The sequence below is a fragment of the Daphnia pulicaria genome, chromosome 6 (genome assembly GCF_021234035.1).
Source record: "Daphnia pulicaria isolate SC F1-1A chromosome 6, SC_F0-13Bv2, whole genome shotgun sequence".
NCBI lineage: Eukaryota > Metazoa > Arthropoda > Branchiopoda > Diplostraca > Daphniidae > Daphnia > Daphnia pulicaria.
The window spans coordinates 9,647,466-9,665,516 of NC_060918.1; the positions used below are offsets into that span (position 1 = coordinate 9,647,466).

At 37.5% G+C, this 18,051-nt stretch overlaps 6 protein-coding genes and 1 long non-coding RNA gene across 10 annotated transcripts; 3 read left to right on the forward strand and 4 right to left on the reverse strand.

Annotated features, from left to right (window-relative positions):
- Nucleotides 1-80: 80 nt before the first annotated feature.
- LOC124343234 (MPN domain-containing protein-like) lies at nucleotides 81-2,659 on the forward strand. 2 transcript variants are annotated; one of them, XM_046796488.1, is made up of 9 exons: nucleotides 81-191; nucleotides 503-667; nucleotides 743-892; nucleotides 972-1,118; nucleotides 1,191-1,414; nucleotides 1,491-1,660; nucleotides 1,724-1,972; nucleotides 2,044-2,213; nucleotides 2,283-2,659. In XM_046796488.1, the coding sequence occupies exons 2-9, from the start codon at nucleotides 512-514 to the stop codon at nucleotides 2,550-2,552; spliced, it is 1,536 nt and encodes a 511-aa protein (XP_046652444.1). In that variant the 5' UTR covers nucleotides 81-191; nucleotides 503-511; the 3' UTR covers nucleotides 2,553-2,659. The 2 variants fall into 2 exon arrangements, with proteins under 2 accessions (XP_046652444.1, XP_046652445.1); XM_046796489.1 differs by lacking the exon at nucleotides 81-191 and adding an exon at nucleotides 198-285.
- Nucleotides 2,656-3,943, reverse strand: LOC124343321 (derlin-1-like). Its single transcript, XM_046796633.1, has 5 exons — nucleotides 3,675-3,943; nucleotides 3,406-3,609; nucleotides 3,172-3,320; nucleotides 3,004-3,114; nucleotides 2,656-2,944 (listed from the first exon to the last, which is right to left on the reverse strand). The coding sequence occupies exons 1-5, from the start codon at nucleotides 3,825-3,827 to the stop codon at nucleotides 2,797-2,799; spliced, it is 765 nt and encodes a 254-aa protein (XP_046652589.1). The 5' UTR covers nucleotides 3,828-3,943; the 3' UTR covers nucleotides 2,656-2,796.
- Nucleotides 3,944-4,449: 506 nt separating this feature from the next.
- Nucleotides 4,450-7,550, reverse strand: LOC124343185 (dnaJ homolog dnj-5-like). Of its 3 annotated transcripts, none has more exons than XM_046796403.1 (7): nucleotides 7,414-7,550; nucleotides 6,030-7,151; nucleotides 5,906-5,937; nucleotides 5,514-5,839; nucleotides 5,111-5,454; nucleotides 4,917-5,048; nucleotides 4,450-4,829 (listed from the first exon to the last, which is right to left on the reverse strand). In XM_046796403.1, exons 2-7 carry the CDS (start codon nucleotides 7,125-7,127, stop codon nucleotides 4,725-4,727), a joined length of 2,037 nt encoding a protein of 678 aa, XP_046652359.1. In that variant the 5' UTR covers nucleotides 7,128-7,151; nucleotides 7,414-7,550; the 3' UTR covers nucleotides 4,450-4,724. The 3 variants fall into 3 exon arrangements, with proteins under 3 accessions (XP_046652359.1, XP_046652360.1, XP_046652358.1); XM_046796404.1 differs by lacking the exon at nucleotides 7,414-7,550 and adding an exon at nucleotides 7,249-7,325; XM_046796402.1 differs by lacking the exon at nucleotides 7,414-7,550 and having other exon boundaries at nucleotides 6,030-7,242.
- A 73-nt stretch (nucleotides 7,551-7,623) lies between these two features.
- Nucleotides 7,624-8,127, forward strand: LOC124343420. Its single transcript, XR_006919254.1, has 2 exons — nucleotides 7,624-7,841; nucleotides 7,906-8,127. It is a non-coding gene; the product is annotated as an uncharacterized LOC124343420 (long non-coding RNA).
- Nucleotides 7,933-11,299, reverse strand: LOC124343324 (chloride intracellular channel exc-4-like). The gene is made up of 6 exons (XM_046796636.1): nucleotides 11,113-11,299; nucleotides 9,314-9,619; nucleotides 9,078-9,252; nucleotides 8,917-9,008; nucleotides 8,796-8,843; nucleotides 7,933-8,734 (listed from the first exon to the last, which is right to left on the reverse strand). The coding sequence occupies exons 1-6, from the start codon at nucleotides 11,173-11,175 to the stop codon at nucleotides 8,657-8,659; spliced, it is 762 nt and encodes a 253-aa protein (XP_046652592.1). The 5' UTR covers nucleotides 11,176-11,299; the 3' UTR covers nucleotides 7,933-8,656.
- A 277-nt stretch (nucleotides 11,300-11,576) lies between these two features.
- LOC124343204 lies at nucleotides 11,577-13,768 on the forward strand. The gene is made up of 5 exons (XM_046796441.1): nucleotides 11,577-12,590; nucleotides 12,660-12,735; nucleotides 12,799-12,990; nucleotides 13,046-13,323; nucleotides 13,385-13,768. The coding sequence occupies exons 1-5, from the start codon at nucleotides 11,662-11,664 to the stop codon at nucleotides 13,725-13,727; spliced, it is 1,818 nt and encodes a 605-aa protein (XP_046652397.1). The 5' UTR covers nucleotides 11,577-11,661; the 3' UTR covers nucleotides 13,728-13,768.
- Nucleotides 13,695-17,850, reverse strand: LOC124343354 (histone deacetylase complex subunit SAP18-like). The gene is made up of 5 exons (XM_046796685.1): nucleotides 17,628-17,850; nucleotides 17,559-17,566; nucleotides 14,319-14,417; nucleotides 14,140-14,230; nucleotides 13,695-14,040 (listed from the first exon to the last, which is right to left on the reverse strand). Exons 1-5 carry the CDS (start codon nucleotides 17,709-17,711, stop codon nucleotides 13,846-13,848), a joined length of 477 nt encoding a protein of 158 aa, XP_046652641.1. The 5' UTR covers nucleotides 17,712-17,850; the 3' UTR covers nucleotides 13,695-13,845.
- Between the last annotated feature and the right edge of the window lie 201 nt (nucleotides 17,851-18,051).

The window sequence follows — 18,051 nt, forward strand, 5'->3', positions numbered from 1 at the left end:
CGTTTCGAGTATCGCTGTATCGCCTTCACTAAGTATCGATCAATCTACGATATTCGATGAATTGATTCAAATCGTGATGCTTCAGTTTTGACATTTTTTGACATTTCAACGGTCAGTTTTAATATCAATTTGTTTATTAAACCGCACTCGGACTATTTGCTTACGAAATTGTCAACAAGTTAATTATTCAGGTAAATTTAAGTGTTGCAATGTATTGACTACTGACATTTGGCCTAGATTGTTCGAAATAACGTGGTTGGAATTGTAATTATGGTACTGGAATAGGTATAAACCAGACGTTTTTTAAATATAAGTTAATAAAAAAGGCGCGTAATTCTAAAATATAAATTTTTAGTTAAGTGTTTTTTAGTTCTTCATATAATTTCATGTCATTTTTTCCATTAATCTACTTCAATATAAACAAATATTTTTCAAATGTAATGCTTTTTAGTTGTAAACCTTTTGGTGAGCAATATTTTAAAAAGCTGTGTTCTTAATATAGGGCATAAGCATGATTGAAGCATCAGAAGACTCAAGTATTAGTGATCAAGCAGATCCTCAAGAACAACAAAAGATCACATCAGTTAGTGTTGAACACACAAATGAGCAATGTAACATGTCTGAAACCCCACTCAATGCAACATTAGATCCTGAAATGGAAGGAGAAGTAATTAATAAATAATAGTTCAAGTTCATGTTATTTAAATTCAAATGAATAACAATATTATGGCCAAAATTGCAGGATAACATGGATGGCAATGAAGATGAAGAATTGAATGAGAAAAAGTCCAAAACTGCTGGTGGATTTACTGGTAGAGGAGTCACATTGCAAATGTTACTTGAAGATAATATCCTTCAACCAAAAGAAGGTGCTATGTCACTCGAGTACATGGTAAACATTAAATGATATTTCTTTTAGATTTCTTGTCTTCCAAATTTAAACCTTCCATTCCCTATGTGAATTTATTTAGGGACAAAAATTTAATGGGGACTTACTGGCAGATGGCAAAATTTTTTCTGCTGAAGTTCAAGAAGTCTTTAGTTCCCCCTCCGCGTGGGCCTTGCGCTGCAAAAAAATTGTTAATCCCGAACAGAAATATGGTTGTGGTTGGTCATCAGTAAGCATAAAATATGTTTAAATTCTCGTTATCAAGTTCAGTAAATTTAGTTCAGATTTTTAAATGATGTAGGTACGATATTGTGGCAGGCCTTTGGATGTATATAAAAACCAATGGATGCGTAAACGACGTTTAGAACAGGTTAGCGACAACTCGACTCCTGATGATTGTAATTTGTCCACTAATGAGCCTGTACTGCTGGAACCTGAACCAGTAATTCAAATGAGTATGAAACAAACTGTCGGTGATCGACAAATTATAAAGCACGAAACGCTAGGAAACAGGACAAGTATCGAGTAAGTAGACAAAACAATTATTTTAAGTTTGGAGTTTGTTTCTAGTTTCTATTTCTTATTGTCGTTTCGTTGCCAGGGATCCAAATTTGTTAGTTGAAGCCATATCGTTCGCAAATATAGGGAAACTTCAACCTTTTCTAATATCGTTAAACACGACTGCTCTTGTTGTAATGGACGTTCATTGCTCTCTAACGCGTTCAGAAGTTGTTGGATATTTAGCAGGCCAATGGGACATTAACACGAACAGTGAGTGTTCACTGATAAGTTTAGAAAACACATACCCACAATAATTTGTGTGATTCATTTTAGCACTCACCATTAAACAAGCGTTCCCTTGTTTAAATCGAGTAACTGATGATAAACGAGGCCAAGCTACCGAAATCAAAATCGCTCAATCAATAGAGAGTGCTGGACTTTGCTTGGTAGGATGGTATCATAGCCATCCTTTATCACCGCCCACTCCAACTGTGCAAGATATTGATTCACAACTCGAGTATCAATTAAAACTCAAAGGAACTGGTGATCAAGGTTACCGACCTTGCGTAGCGATGATTTCATGTAATGAAATATTCCTTGCTATTATATGTATCACTTATATCATTACCTGTTCACTTTACTTTTTTATTCAGCGCCGTTCCATCACGTGGAACCTAGCCAATCAACGTCGACCAGTCACTTGACGTGCTACTGGGTGTCTCCTCCTACCGAATCTCGACCACTTGAACTTGGACGTCCTATGGCCATGCAATACAATGTTGTGTATGACGCCACCGTCAAGGATGACGTAGTCCCTAAATTGGTAAGGCAAACTTTACTAGTTCTCTAATGACATTACAACCAATCTTTATTTAAAATTTTGCTAAATTAGGAAGCTTGCCTTAAATTTTACCGTGATTCTCCTGACCGCACAAATTTTGACGAAAACTGGTCTGATGAACTCACGATTCTGGATAAGTTGAAAGCGTCTTTGAAGTCCAGCTTACAAAGCGAAGATGATGTGATTATCGATTTGGTTGACACACTCAGCAGCAACATGACCAAAGTGAAAACGAAAACAGATCTCAACGACGTAAAATCTCCTGCAGAACCTATAGATCCTGAACCCCAAAACAACCTAAAAGAAATCTCGTGTATGTGAGACAAGAACGTCGCGAAATCTATGAATCGATGTTTTTCTTTGCAAAATTCCATTCATCTGGGAATCAAACGTACAAATAATACATATGAATAAAAGAGTGAGACAAATTTAGTAAATTTAAATTTCTCTTAAGATTAAAGGAATACATTTTCCAGAAATTGATGGGAGGAGGGACGATAATCGTTTCTTTAACATAAACACATCAAAACATCAGAATCGGGGTTTAATTTTGGCCATCATGAGGCTAGTTTTGGCCACCCAAAACATTTCCACGTCCCCAGTCATAGCGTCGAGGACCTGCATCCTGTGCAGCTGCTCTAAACTCAGCCCTAGGTTGAGGTGCCGCGCCGAATCCTTGTACTCCGCTTCGTTGATTCGGGAAATATTTGTATCTGAAAGACGAAGTATTTAACACATTTGCTAAAGTTAAATAAATAAAATGGCGTGTTACAGAAATTGCGGAGTAGTTAAGAGCAAAGGACCACCAAATTCTTGAGGATACTGCATCGTGAGGAAAAAGTATAAATGTCCCACAACAATTCCAACAAGTTCCATGACTCCACTATTGTAGTAAAAAAATTTAGTATATCGTAAATTACATTATTGGCAGTTTCTTTACCCTCCAGCAATGATCAAGTTAAATCCAAGTAAGACCCAAGGCAGGTACATTGCCTTGAACTGTGTTCCAAACCAGAAATTGACAATTGTGTCCTTATTTAGCTGACACCAAACATACAGTACACTCAGCACCATTGGATCCATCAAATACTAGAAAAAAATTATTGTTATTGTAGTAATTATTAGGTTTTTTAGGAAGCAACATGTTGTCAAAATCAGGAAACCAAATACTAACAGGGAAATCAGCTAGGAGTCCAATTATGACACAGCAAATCCAGTTGAATAGCAACATGAAAAAGTAGTCAGCTGGTCGCCCATTGAACAGTCCAGTTTCAAGTTGAAGAGAATAGTTATACAAGAAATACAAGTTGATGAGAAAGTGAAATCCTGTTTTTGGTGTTATCGGATAATAAAATAATGCTGATGCTGGTCTCCATATCTATTGAACAACCAATTTAAGAATAAGAATGATGTTTTCTAAAATAGTAAACTACAACATATTACATGGAATGATTCAAATATTGAATGGTAATCCAAGATAAGATATTTTGGACTCAAAATGGCAAATCTGCCAACTAGTGACAACGCAATAGTTAGTCCGAACCAATGCCTCGTGAAAATAGGCAAATTTTTGAACCAGCTGCTTAACTCACTCATCTTTAAAAAGGTTTCAAGCCACTTTTCCAAATTATCTGAAAGAAAATGTATCCAAGAACAATGTGTATCTCGATCAAATTCAAGATCAAATCGAAGCAGACGAACACTTACGTGTCATTAGAGGATAAATACAAAACAAGGCCAAAACCCAAAATCAAATCGCACAGTCATCCCCTCCAATGCCATCTATGAATCACATATGGAAAAGAATAAAATAGAAATATAAAAAAAGGTTAGTAATTACAATGAAACTATTGATTTCTATTCAATACAATTCGCTAAGACCTTAGTGCTCGGTGCATTTGAACCGAATCAGTTAATACACTACCAACGATAGAGAAAATCCTTAAAACGAATAACGTTGTGACTGTTTTTCCTCATAATTTCATTAATTTGTGTTTCTAAAGGCAGGAAAAGAAATTTTTGGTGGAAGGCAGATTCCAGATTCGAATAAGGTAGTGTGAATGCATCCTACAACGAAAGAAAGTGGAATAAAAACAAATCATATTAATTTTAAAGGAAAAAAAAACATAACTAATACCACGCAAAGGAATCGTTTGATACCGGGTGAGAACCCGGTATCGGCAACTTTTCAGAAAATGTACAAATTCTCAACACATGCTTAATCTGATGGCAACACAGATTAAGTTACCATGTGTAATTGTGTATTAAACTGGGAAGGAAGGAACAAATCATTGGGGAGGGGGGGGGGACCTCGTTACGAGATTCTACGACAAAAGAAAATTTCCAAATACCAGACAAAGCAAAATTGTTTGAAAAAAAGGCACCAAAGGTATTAGTTACAAATCACCCGATAGGACACTTTAGCAATAGAAATCAACAACAACAAAAATGATCAATGTCATAATTTTGAAGACAATAAGGCGTTTATTAGAATCAACTTGATTTACGGCCACCTCCACTGCTCGGTTGACCTTGGCCCGGAACTATACGGTACTGAACGCGATGAGAATTAGATTGCAAATGACGAAGATGTCCAGCCTAAATTTACAAAATTTATTCAATTTAGACAAGACCTAATACTAATTTAATCAACAAAAAAGACAAAGAACAAACGAAATAAAATACCTGGCAATTTGCCCATTCTGTGATATCATAAACGGCACCTTCCATGCAAGCGTAGTATTTAGAACGAAAGCCCATGTATCGTGATTCAGCCCATAGGTCCCCTTCGCGGGCGGAATGATGAATTTTGCAATCCTATTAAAAAACAAAATGAATAAAAAAAGGAATTTTTTTTATTTTCGCACTTTACATGCTACCTGACAATATCGAGCAGCATAGCAAGGCCGATTAGTTTTCACTCTTCTGTGACGCTTGGCACAATTGGTGCACCGAATTGTGTTTGCGGCTTCGTCCATTTTGGCATGCAACCGTGAGAGTAGTTCGTTGAGCTCGGCCCAAGCAGATTCCATCTCGTCTGCTTCTTGTACTAATTGGTCGTAGTGGCTGCGTCGCTCTGGCTGACCAACCAATTCAAAGGCATGCGCTAAGATTTTGAAGGCCTCTTCAGCTCCCCGTTGTCGATTTTTATCTGGGTGAACTAAAACAGCTTGTCGCTTGTAGTAACGTCGAATCTCTTCGTCGGAGCAATCTCGTCGAACACCTGAGAAATAAAATCAATAGCGAAAATGTCAATTAAATGTGAAGTCTACATCCAATTACCCAGGATGCTGTATGGATCTCTTCCTTTGCAAGCCAATAAACGATGCATAGCTTCTTCTCCGGTAGCAGGTAAAGGGATATTGGCATTTAAACCACCTAATGTGCTGCTTCCTTCGTCAGCTGATTTGCGTTGAAAAAATCGGAAAAATTCACGAATGGACGGCAACCAATTAGTTGTAACATATTGACGGCAAGTCCGTGTCTGAAATGATATCCATTCAGTGACCAAGAAACTTTTCTCCCACAAAACCGTGCGACATTGCTGAAGTCCCACCCAAATCAAATTGCAACTCATCTGAATAACGTCAGCGCACAAGTTGTACAACCTGATGCAAAGAGAGATGTCAATTAACATCAAATTCAAACAAGATATAAATAAATACAGATATTACCACAAGAAGAACCATCCACAGAAACGAGCAAGCTGTAATTTTAAAGTAAAAGAAGAATTTTTGAATTTTATTAATGAAGGCAATGCCAAATGTAGGAGGAATATCCTTATTGATAGAAACCCACCTTAGGGAAATAGGCACGCGCAAGTGTTGCACTGGTGCTGGGAGGTGGGTTTCTTTTGGTTTGGCGTCGATTAGTTTTTTCACTGTCCTTTTCTTTTATTTTGATTTTAATCCTTTCATTCTTCTTTAGATCTTTCGTGCGAACTTCTACTGGAGTAACGGATTCATCGTCCGATGGTGGTAGCTCAAAAGAAGGACTATCAATCAAAGACGGTCGGTTCTTTTTTTTAATGCCACCAAGATCTGTTTGAGACCGGACACTGCGTACCGATTCATTCACAGAATGCCAATTTTTCTCGCTCGGGCTTTTGGCATTACCTTTTGTATTATTTCCAGATGCCAAATTGTTGTTTATTTTCAATGGTCTTTTCGGGTTAGTATTGACTTGGCTTCTGTGATTGTTTAAACCAGGTTTCAGTGGGGGTGGTGTTGCTTTAGTAAAACTGGATGGTGTTTCTTGCTTTGGACTCAATAACTTTTCTTTATAAGTTTCTTTGCGAATTTCATTTTCCACTTTTGATTTCTTGGACAGCTCTTCACTCACATTGCCAGGGCTTTCACTTCTTGTTGCGAAAGTGAGAACATCTTTATAAGTGCGTTTACTTTGAACTACTTCAGCAGGTTCTTCCTGCAGCAGTTCAGACTCATATGTTGGTTCAGTAATATGTTGAACTTGCTCATCCAACACTGGTCGAGTTTCTAGAAGGCTTAAGTTGGCAATTTCTAGGGGGCTACCTTGAAATGGGTTGTAAGTTCCAAAGTCACAGTAAGAGGGTATATCAGAATTGAATCTTCTTAAACATCTTCCAGATGCTGCTGTATTATCGGCCAATAAATCATTGCCACTGAAAGTTCTTGAATATCCTTTTGGTCCTGATTCAAAGTCACTTGTATACATGTTTCGTGGGACTGAATATTGATGATCCACTTTCTGAAATGGGCTTTGATAACTTCCATAATGTGAGTAATTAGTTTGGGTTCCTTCAGCAGCATAGGGATGATTGAAGGCAGATTCTGGTGAGTAATAAACATAACTGTCAGAATCTTGCATTGGTTGCACATAATCATACTCCAGGTTTTCATCCTTTTGATGAGACATGGTTGATGACTTGATGTAAAGCACCTAAAATAAGCATACAAAAGTAAACTAATTTTTTCTCATTTGGATTCCTCTCTTTTATTTAGTTTGACTGCTAACAATGCCAACTTTTTTTGTTTACTTTATCGAAAGCGTTGTCTACTCGACTAATTTTGCTTTATGGTGGTTAGCGCTGTTGTCAGTAGGCTACAAATCATCCAATAAGCTGCGTGATTATTTGGACGTTAATATAAAAATTAAATTATATCTATTATTACATTGAATTTCAATACAAAAAACTACGTACCTTTAGTCTTTCGTATTAAACACGAGGTCCAGGAAGAGAAGGGCACTTGATTGTCTGCATTTTTTTCCCTTCTTTAATTAAATTTGCCTAGAGGGCAAGTATTGACGTCATTTTCAACAAGACAAGTTCTTTGAGCACTTGCAGCACCATCAACGGATGTTATTTATAAAAATGCCTAGAGTGAACATTTAATTTGAGGTGGAAGGGTAGTGTAAATTCATTCAAATTAATGTAAACAAAAAGTCAAAAACAATGCCGCGACCTTAATAAACAAACAAGAAAGTGTACTTTTACACTCTCAAAAGCAAGGCAATCAGCATGGCAATAGCTATGACGCAAATATTTAACGAATTCAAATCACATTTTAAAATTAATTTCTTTAAATAACCTGATTAAGCACCATAAGTAGATTAGCAGATGCTGCCAAGGTAGAGTTGAATCAGCAATGGAGTATAATAGAAGTTTCTTAACTCGAGATTTTTAATATTTCAGGAATTAAGGGCTGTATTGACAGAGAGCTGAAGTAGATAACGCCTTTTATTACAATAAGGACTGGACGCCACACAATTTCTATAGGGCCATTTTGGTAGCCGTATAAACGATACGCTAATATTAAAAATAGAATTTCTTGAATTGTTTAATGGCGTTATATAATGGCAGGTATAAAAGAATGCCATAAAACATGTTGCTTTAGCCCCGATTTCAATAAAGAGACTGGGAAAAAAGTAAACCAAAAAATACAAAATAACAAACTCACGTAGAACGAAACTGAACACTTTTATCCTTTTCAGCGCAGCGAAAGTGGTATTTTTTTTTTATAAAGGCATTGGTGACTTTGTTAGTGCGTATTGTAATGTTTTTGTTACACAATCATGTACCACATTTGGAGACTTTTCAGCAGAAGAACAACCTTACAGAAGGAATGAAACAAAAAAAAAAAACAAGAAAATAAATAAGAACCCAAACAAATATGAAAAAAAAAAAGTATTTGGAATTAAAGATCCCAGCGGAGTTTTATCTAATATTTTTGAAGAACTACAATAAGGCCCAAAAAATAAAGATTAAGGAAAATAAAGGCACATGAAGAGTGTGAAATCTGGTAGTTTTGAAAACACTGGTTGGTATACATATCTAACTTGTCCCATGAAAGAGATCAAGTTATAGACACATATTTTTTACTCTTTTTTTTAGGGTTTCCATCGTTTAGTTTCGCCTAACATAAACGCTTGCGTCATTTTCAGAATCACGGCCGGATGTTATCAGGGATCGACGTAGTGTAAGTCGGTGTCTCCAATTCCTCATGTTTCTTCATTTTTGTTCCCTAGGAAACAAATCAATAATATTTTAAGCCAGTTGCAATTGAACAGACTTTTGGAGCATACCTGTTGCAGCTTGTAGTGGTTGATGATATCCTGGTCGGCAGGACAAGACTGAAATTTAAATTAATAAATGGGATTCATGAAAAATTACGAAATGTTGAGAAATCTTTTACAAATCACGTACCTGGGTGAACGCATCCAAATGATACATGTGATGCATGTAGCGCCACAAATTAGCCAAGTCCGTTGGGATATCAAACTCCATAAAGTACTTTCCTAATAATACGATTAACAATGTCATCAAGCAGTAAAAAAAAATTTCAAGCAATGCAATGTTCTACTAACCTGCTACTCGAATATGTTGCAAACGAGGCATTAATTCACAATCAAAGCAACAAAGAGTGTCTCCTGTTAGGAACCGGTTCCCCCGCTTACCCAAATGCTCATCAATTTTACTCAATTGAGACAAAAGGGCGTTCTTCGACGCTTCCTCTTTCTTCAGCAACATCAACTTGAATTTCTATTTAAGACAAAATTTGATTTAATTCGTATTGATTTCAATATTAGGGGTAAAACCTTACGCTGTAAACGTTTTCAATACGGGTAGCCACGTCTTTATCTTGAACAAAGAGATTGTGACCGCCTGGAACATTTTTCATTATGTGTCGTTCAATCTTCTCATTCTCAAGGACAGCAAGTCCGTTATCTATCAAGATTGGTGGTGGTGTGGCTTCAAAGTTGGTTCGGAAGTCGGGTGGGGGCTTCAGCATATCAACCGTTGTTACTTTTAAGCTGATAGTTTTAAGTTCTGCCAGTAAATATAAGTCCATGAAATATTCCTGGCAAAACAAGCAAGCTCCTTTGCGGCGACCATCTATTGTGGAGGCCTGTGTGGTGTCATAAATAAACAAGTTTAGTACAATAGGATGGCTTTATGAATAAATGACAGTTGACGTCATCAGGACCTTTCAATATCGACACTTATTTGTGTACATTTCTCATTTCTATTTAAGTATTTGTTTCCTAGTTACATCTAACCCGGGAAATTCCACGAATAGCGCCTCGCCTCCACTTTGACCGCTACTTCCGGATAACATGACGCACTGCAATTGGCCAACTAAAAAAGTTGACCCACGCAATGTCACGAAGAGAATTCTTGCTCTGTACTGAATCACAATGACGAGTGCACATTTTATGCTAGGAATTCAGATGTATACAGAAGGCGAACGACGTTTATAGGGATTCGTCAGCTACAGAAGTAATACTGTGTTTACTTAGCGCAGGACTCATTAAATGAGGACACATGAGGGGAAAGGCATGCCACTGACAAGTAAATGTTATCGGTCAGAAAAATAAAAACTAGGGTCTACGGAACTCGCTAAGTGCAATCAACCCCTGTTAGATATAACAAAGGTATTAGTTGCTATGAGAACCACGCAAATCAACAACTGAATAATATTTTGGTTTGTGAATTTTAGAAGAGCTTTTTTAACTTCCTAGACACACTGTCATAGCAAACAAAACTTTGATTTTATGAGCAAACAGTCAAGCCTATGCGAGGGTTGGTTGAACTGTATAACAAACAGCGCCCACGGCAGCAAGAATATGTAAAAATAGGCCATCCTCTATGAGGTCAGCATCACACACACACAACGTCAATGCAATCCACAAAGCGTCCCGTTTCCTTTTTTTTACTTCTATACAGCCCTCATCACATGGCAGGTGTAAAAAATTTTCTTTACTAGTACCGAAATATTCCTATTTTCAAGCTGCAGAAAAATTACTGATCAAAATGCATCGTCAGGCTCTATGTTGTTGTTGTTACTTTAGGGCACAGGGGAGTGGAAAGGGGAAATGCTGTAGGTACCGGAAACCTAGTTTGACTAGAGGTCGAGAGCCAGTTGTAAATTCCTGGCTTTATATCTGTAATACCGAGGCCCTGCTTACGATCCTACAACAAATATTTGTAAGAAACGAACCGTCTTTTTACTACACAACATTGTACGCGCCCAACTAACATTTCGAAATGTATGGCACAAACCAAAAGGATGATAAGAGAATACTCGCCTAATCTTTGACAAACGAAAAAACACGTACGTCAGAGAAGAGTTTTAGGTTTAGCACACAATAAGACTTATCAAATGTTGGGAACAACTTCTTTCCTTGTTTGACGAAATTCACAACAATTTTGGGAGACAATCCTGACAAATTGCTGTTGTGACAGTAACCTAGCAGGCAAATCCACCCAAGAACATATCACGGAATGTTTGCACGATTTGGGCGTGAAGCTTGCTGGCCTAATGCCGAAATGATTTGGGACGCGACTTGGTTTCTATACAGTGAGATTCGCGTCATTCAATCAGTTTACACCATTACTCACTTTGATGATGAGCTCGATTTCGGGGATGTCTCCTTGGCTATTCCCGTTGGCGCTGTCGGACATTTTAATGAAGGTAAATGTGGGCGTCGAGAATGAACAGACTTGTCAACAAATAAGTAAACGGTCGACGGGCAATGGGCAACTGACGTCTAGTTTTTTCTAACGTCCAAGTCCAACTCTATTCAGTATTCACGCCCTGACAGGAAAACATAAAGAGAGAACTGGCAATGTTGCATTATTTTTTAATCGAGTTTTCTTTAAGAATCGATTAGCCTACCTTTTGAATATTTCAACATTTTTCACTGTTAATTTTTATTTGAGTGCTCCTAATTAATATAAGAATAAGTACTTCTTTACACAAGAAACTTTTTGCGACTGTAATGATTATTCTAAAATACCGTTGTAAAAAGCTAAAATCATTACGCTATCACTGGCAGCTGGCAACTTTGTCCTGTTTACAATTTTGAAATACACAATCGTCGTCTGAATTTCTCTTTAGTGATTTGTAATTGCAATAGTTAGTCTTAGTTGAAGTAGTTTTATTACGGAATGGATATAATTTCGAAACATTACGAAGAAGGCCACTACCGAAAGTGTATAACAATTTTGTCTGATTTACCAACTCACTCACTATTTGAGAAATGTGTGGTGGAGAATAATGTTTTAGTATCCAAATTTCAAACATCTTTCGTGCAAGGAGATGATTTGCTTAGAAAAACTGTTTACGACGATCTTTTTCGATTGCAAGCTAAGCTGTTAGCACTTCCACATGAAAAAGAGTATACCTTTTTGACTTTATGTTGCACTACCAATGCTATTTATTCACTGCTGAATTATCAATGTTGTGAAGAAAATAGTGTCAAAGCAGTCCAGATTGGAAATGGGGCTTTTGAAAAAGTACTTTGCAACCATCAAATGTTCTACTATCAAGAACAACACTCAATTGTTGACAAATTTATTGGCTTGGTGCATCAGTTACTTCACTGCAAAAAGCTCAAGTCAGATGAGCTTTCAATTCTGCTGTACTGCTGTATACTCACTTGTTTAATCAAACTTGATCTAAAGTTTGTTGAATTGGTTAAGAGCATTCTAGCTATTTTAGAATGTAGCCTAAAGAATGAAACATCAGATGTAAACTCTACTCACATATTTCTGCTTTTTCCACTTGAAATGTCACTACAATCTACTGGAAGTTACTGTTCAATCATTTGTGATTTTTCAAGACTCTTTCTTTCCATGTTTTACTGTACCAACTTGTCTTGGTCTGAAGCACTTGCAGTCAAAAGTCCACAAAACTCTCAAATGTCTGAAATTTTTAAAATGTATGCAAGTCTTCACTTAGCTGATCCTTCAAGTGATGAGAAGATTGAAGAATATTTCAACGAAAGGAATAGTTATCTATACTTCGCCAGGTGCCTAATCAACGCAGCAAAATTTGCTTTACTAAAGAAACCAGTCATTGCATTAAAATATTTAAAGTAATGCTACTTGGCCCCACTAATTTTCAATGTGCAAAATTAATAAAGTAATTGTTGTTTGAACTGTAGTTTTGCTGGAGCAGGAGAATTAGCCCAAACGCAAGCCTGTTCAATCGTGATGGCTTACGCTGCCACTCAATTTAAAGTATGTCAAACCTGTATCTGCAACCAACTAAAAATTTACTAGTTTTTAATTATTTAACTTTAGGTTTTGGATCAAACCAATTTCGAAATTGAAGCCTTGAAAATAGCAGAGGAATCATTATTAAAAAGCCCAGTTTTTCAATGTTCCATTCATACTGAACTTCCTGGATTTCTTCTTGGACAGATGAAATTATTCCGCCTTCCTGAAGTATCAGTCTTGAGATACCAATTGGCTCGAATTTTTCTGAAAAACCAAGTAACGATATAATATTATCTTGAATTTTAACAAACTTACCAACGAAAAATCTTAGCGATATCAAGAAGCCGCAGAAGAATATGAAAAACTGTCATCTGAGATTCACTTCCAACCTAAATCGGAACCTTTTTCTTCAGTTTTCAAGCTTGTTTCTCCATCTGAAACTATTGTTTTACACGAGCGTATCCTGGCGCTCGTTCTGTCAAATAGCTACCAGAAAGCTTTGGATGCGATTGATTCATCCCTAGAAGAAGATTTGTTTACCTTGTACCTTCATGCTCAAATCTGCGCACATTTCAAGCAATACAAGAAAGCTATCCAGCTCATCAATAGGTATTATAATTAGTTCATGAATATAAAACGTAACTATTAAAAACCAAACGTTATTTTCTAGATCAATTTTGCAACTGAATTCTATAACATTTGCTGTGAGTGGAACGAAAGATGTGATCAGATCCCAATTATGTTTTAAACTGTCGCAATTATTCGATGAAATTGGAAATTTGAAAGACGCACATCACCAACTAAGGCTGTCCTTTCAATATGGCATTTCTATGAATTGTCAAATGCTAGAATTCTATCATAAATTTACATGTAAACTGGGAGCACAAAAAGAAGTTCCAATTCCGTCTGATTCTCATCAAGAGGAACTGATTGCGACAATTCTGGAACATTCGGATGACTTAACCCTTAATTACTTAATACGGGATTCTTATGCAGCGTTTAGTCTTCCATAAAGAAATGCAACTGAGAAATACATTTTTCATGTGAAAATTTTTTTACTGTCAATTATGAAAATGACTTGGAAAAATTGCTGAAAAAAACAAGAATGCCGTGTCGATAAACAAAAAAAAGTTAGTATGGCCTGAATCTCCTGTTGCTTTGATTATTCATATTTCTGCTGGGTGGAGTGATGGCAATGTCAATATAGTCTCCAATGGTAAAACGGCACTGTTTGAGGGTCTTCATATCATCTGGCCCGCGTTCTCCTGAGATGGTGGAACCTATTTCACGTCGAGACATGCTTAGTGTGCTTCGGTCGGGGAAAACCTAAGCAAAAAGAAGAAAAGAATGATGTATAATGATGAACTAAAAAACAAACGCAGCAGTTCCTCTTTACTTTAAAGTACTGTATGAACTAGAATGTACCTGAGCAAAGGAAAAGCGTGTTCCACGGCGTCTGGCTTCATAATTAACTTCTCTCACCAATCCAGTAATTTCTTGAAGAGTGGCATCCATCCTATAAATGCAAAATGCAAAATTTCATGAATTCTACGATTACACATAACTTCAGCCGTAAATATCACTTTTTCTTGGGATTTCCTTACCATGTATAAATTTGAAGCTCACTTGCTGGCACACTACCTCTTGCATAATCACCAAGACTATGGTGTCTTCCCATGGCACAGAAAACACGAAGTAACAATTAGGGATGGCGATATTTAGACCGCGATATAGATATATCTGAAAAACCGTAGAAGTCTATATCGATTGTTTCGATTCAGATATATCTAAATATCTGTATAACGCCATCTAGCGCTCAGAAAACCAAGTACACTGTTTAAAAATTGCAATAAAATTCTTCGACGGATAATTCCTATTATTCCGTCGGGCGGCAATAACAGAGTAATCAGGTTACGTCAGTCATTTGTTGTGATTCATACGTCAGTGATTGCAATGGGGCGAAGAAAATCGAGTGCCGTCTGGGAGTTTTTTATCGAATACGAGGTTGATGATAGAAAAGTTTGGGAATGCAATTTGTGCAAAGAAGTAGGAGACAATAAGGGAAATACTTCGAATCTATGGAGTCATCTTAAGAACAAAAAGGGTAAAGATGGTAAAAACGATAAAACTCATACGGAAGCGTTTGACAGCATCAAAAGTGCCATGAAACCCCCTCGAAAAAAGGCTAAGGTGTCAACAACGCAGAGTAGGCTATGCAATGAGTCGACTGATAACGAGACGGCTAACGAAAGCCGCGATGAAGATGATGCACCTGCCACGGTTAGCACAGATGGAAATTCGTCGTCGTCTAGGCCTAGTGAGTTTTAAATCTATTATTACCAATATGAATGAAGTATTACGAATCTTGGCTTTATTATTATTTAATTAGACACTTCTGAATCTGCTGGCTCATCCCGCTATAGTAGCGTTGCATCGGGTCATACGGTTTCATCTGAAACTTCCAATGCAAGCTCGAGTAATGATCTACATTTTTTTTAAAAATGAGATGAAGTTTTAAAAAATATTTTTCTGTAGGCACTTCAGAAGTTCCTAATGGGAATTTGCCATACTCTTTCAGCGGAGTAAAAATGAAGGCATTTCTCCGGATACTGACTCTTTTCATAGTTCGATCTATGCAGCCACTGTCGATTGTTGAGGATGTGAACTTCCGAGCACTAATCCGTCATATCGATCCACGTCTTTTACTACCAAGCCGCAGTACACTGACTCATTCTCTTATACCCGAGTTGTATAGGGAGGCCAAATTTAAACTTATGCAAAAGTTATCAGCCGTTAAATGGGTTGCTCTCACTGCAGATGGTTGGACGTCAATTACCAATGAAGGTTATCTAACGGTAACAGTTCATTACATATGCGACAAAATGAAAACTGTCTCCAGGGTTCTATCAACTTGGTGCATCGAAGTCAGCCACACTGCTGAAAATCTTGCTAAAGAGCTCAGAGATTTGGTGTCCGAATGGAAATTGACCGACAAAATAGCTGCAGTCGTAACTGACAATGCTAATAATATCGTCAAGGCCGTGAATGATATTAATAAGTGGAGGCATGTACCTTGTTTTGCCCATACTTTAAGTCTCGCAGTGAAAGATGCTATTAAGAAAAATCTTTCTTTGTCAGGTATTAGATAAAAATTTTTGGAATTAACTTTGATATCAAACAATAACAAAAATTTTTTTAGGCCTTTTTACCCAGTGCCGTGACATCGTAACTTTTTTTCACCATAGCAATCCAGCCACTGTGAAACTTACGAGTCTTTGTGCCGCAAATGGCAAATCCAGGTCAAAGCTCCAGCAAGAAAATAACACCAGATGGAATTCACAGTTCACCATGATCGAAAGCCTGTTGGCCTTGAAGGACGAGGTTGATGCGACTCTTTTGCTTATGCATCGTCCCGATCTGTTGTTAACTGAATTTGAATGGACCATTCTGGCTGGAGTGAGAAACATCCTCAAGCCATTTGACGATATAACGAGGGATCTCAGTTCACAATTTTATCCTTCCCTCTCCAAGGTTATACCTTCTATAAGGATTCTTCTATTTAATCTTGGAGCGATGCAACCAACGCCACGCAACACGGAACTGGAAAAATTGATAAAGGATCTGACTGACAACTTAACGTCCCGTTTCGATCAATCACTCCGGAAACTCACGTCGACCCTTGTTACTACCTATCTCGATCCTCGGTAAAATTATTTTATAAGCATTCAAGTGTTCCTCTTTTAATCGCCAAATTTATCTTTTCTTAGCTTCAAGAAAAATGGAAAGTTTCTGACGGAGGGGAGGGGTCTGTCAGCTGAAATTGCCGAACTCCGTGTTGAATCGGAACTGAGAGCAGCAGCTAGTAGATGTCCGTCTTCGGCCATCCAGAGCTCTGCTGCAGTTCCATCGACTTCGGAGAAAAGCATTTTTGAAAGCTTTCACGACCAGTTCGTTAGCCTTGAAAATGCTAACACGTCAGGTCAGAACGCCAACATGACTGCCAACATCATCATCAATCTCAAAGATTACTTATCGCAACCTTACATGCCATGGAGTTCTGACCCGTTGGAGTACTGGAAGTCGAAGCAATTTGACGGAAGTCTGCTACCTTTTATCGAAGTTGTAAAGAAATTCTTCTGCATCCCGGCAACTTCCGTACCTTCAGAAGCAATTTTCTCAGCAGCTGGTGACTTAATTAACGAAAACCGGAGTCGGCTCAACCCTCGACATGTTGACAAAATTTTGTTTTTGAACCGAAATGCCTGACGTTTCCTTCAGTTATTGTTCTTTTTGTTCTTATGAACAGTAAATAGATTCTTTTTGCATCTACTTAGTAATTTTAACATGTTTTGCTATCTTTACCATGAGGTCATCGTGAAAGAAGTTGAGGAATATTTTACATTTGCTAAAGGGTACTCATTCTTCTCCTAAAAGACTCTTTATCCTTCTCCTCTCTCTCCACCTGGTTCTCATCAACCTCCTACCAGTGGCTTCTACCAGTAGCTGCTTGATGGTTGCTTCTACCAGTAGCTGCTTGATGGTAGCAAGTTGCAGCTTCCTTCTTCTTATATTTTTGTATACACATTTTCCTATTATTTTCGCAAATAGTTATAAAGAATAGTTTTTATCTTCACCGGGAATCGAACTCGGATGTGCCGCATTGAACGTGAATGCTATGCTAACACGCCATGTATGAGATTTGCATTAGTAGAAATACAAGCACAAATCGCGCCAATTTCCATTAATATCGATACTGAGCAGCGATATATCTAAAAATATAGATATAAGATATCGATATATCTGAAATCTGTAATTGACGATATATCGCCATCCCTAGTAACAATGGGCATGTCTGCAAAGAAAACTCAGTTCAGTCATATTTAGATTAGAAAATGCAAAAAATGTTAGTCAACCTTTTCTCTGTCAACAGATTTTTCAGTTTCTCTATTTTCTTCTACTCGAACGGCCACAGCAGATTCTACAGTTCCCGTAGCCATTCTGTATGGTTTTAACTTCAAATTACTTATCACAAGGTTCTTGAATAGTTTTAATGATTGAGTTAGGAGAGCCGGGAGAAACAAGATTATTCTGTTTCATGGACGCGAACAACTTCTGATGAGACAGCGCCTCAAGCGGGGCAATTTGTATTATTGCCACATTGCCATCATGTGAATAATGTCTGCGGAGTGCGGGACGGCCAGGCGGGCCATGGGCGGGCCAGCGATCGGAAATGAACCCCGGCCTTACGCATTTGCATTTCTTATTTAATGAAATAGTCCGCTGTCCGCATCTACGCGTACTAAATACTAACCACTTCAAATAATTAGCTGCAATTTC

Coding starts and splice junctions, on each gene's coding strand:
- LOC124343321 (XM_046796633.1), bottom strand. CDS start 3,827: ATGAGTGAGTTAAGCAGCTGGTTCAAAAATTTGCCTATTTTCACGAGG. Junction 3,321..3,405: donor GACTCCTAGCTGATTTCCCT/GTTAGTATTTGG, acceptor ATTTTTTTCTAG/TATTTGATGGATCCAATGGT. Junction 2,945..3,003: donor TTAACTACTCCGCAATTTCT/GTAACACGCCAT, acceptor TTCGTCTTTCAG/ATACAAATATTTCCCGAATC.
- LOC124343185 (XM_046796403.1), bottom strand. CDS start 7,127: ATGTCTCATCAAAAGGATGAAAACCTGGAGTATGATTATGTGCAACCA. Junction 5,049..5,110: donor ATGCTGCTCGATATTGTCAG/GTAGCATGTAAA, acceptor GTTTTTTAATAG/GATTGCAAAATTCATCATTC. Junction 4,830..4,916: donor CAGAATGGGCAAATTGCCAG/GTATTTTATTTC, acceptor TTGTAAATTTAG/GCTGGACATCTTCGTCATTT.
- LOC124343324 (XM_046796636.1), bottom strand. CDS start 11,175: ATGTCCGACAGCGCCAACGGGAATAGCCAAGGAGACATCCCCGAAATC. Junction 9,253..9,313: donor GTATTGAAAACGTTTACAGC/GTAAGGTTTTAC, acceptor TGTCTTAAATAG/AAATTCAAGTTGATGTTGCT. Junction 9,009..9,077: donor GCAACATATTCGAGTAGCAG/GTTAGTAGAACA, acceptor TCGTATTATTAG/GAAAGTACTTTATGGAGTTT.
- LOC124343234 (XM_046796488.1), top strand. CDS start 512: ATGATTGAAGCATCAGAAGACTCAAGTATTAGTGATCAAGCAGATCCT. Junction 893..971: donor CTATGTCACTCGAGTACATG/GTAAACATTAAA, acceptor GAATTTATTTAG/GGACAAAAATTTAATGGGGA. Junction 1,415..1,490: donor GGAAACAGGACAAGTATCGA/GTAAGTAGACAA, acceptor TTTCGTTGCCAG/GGATCCAAATTTGTTAGTTG.
- LOC124343354 (XM_046796685.1), bottom strand. CDS start 17,711: ATGGCTACGGGAACTGTAGAATCTGCTGTGGCCGTTCGAGTAGAAGAA. Junction 14,231..14,318: donor GAGCTTCAAATTTATACATG/GTAAGGAAATCC, acceptor TTGCATTTATAG/GATGGATGCCACTCTTCAAG. Junction 14,041..14,139: donor CACGCTTTTCCTTTGCTCAG/GTACATTCTAGT, acceptor CTTTTTGCTTAG/GTTTTCCCCGACCGAAGCAC.
- LOC124343204 (XM_046796441.1), top strand. CDS start 11,662: ATGGATATAATTTCGAAACATTACGAAGAAGGCCACTACCGAAAGTGT. Junction 12,736..12,798: donor ACGCTGCCACTCAATTTAAA/GTATGTCAAACC, acceptor ATTTAACTTTAG/GTTTTGGATCAAACCAATTT. Junction 13,324..13,384: donor GCTATCCAGCTCATCAATAG/GTATTATAATTA, acceptor GTTATTTTCTAG/ATCAATTTTGCAACTGAATT.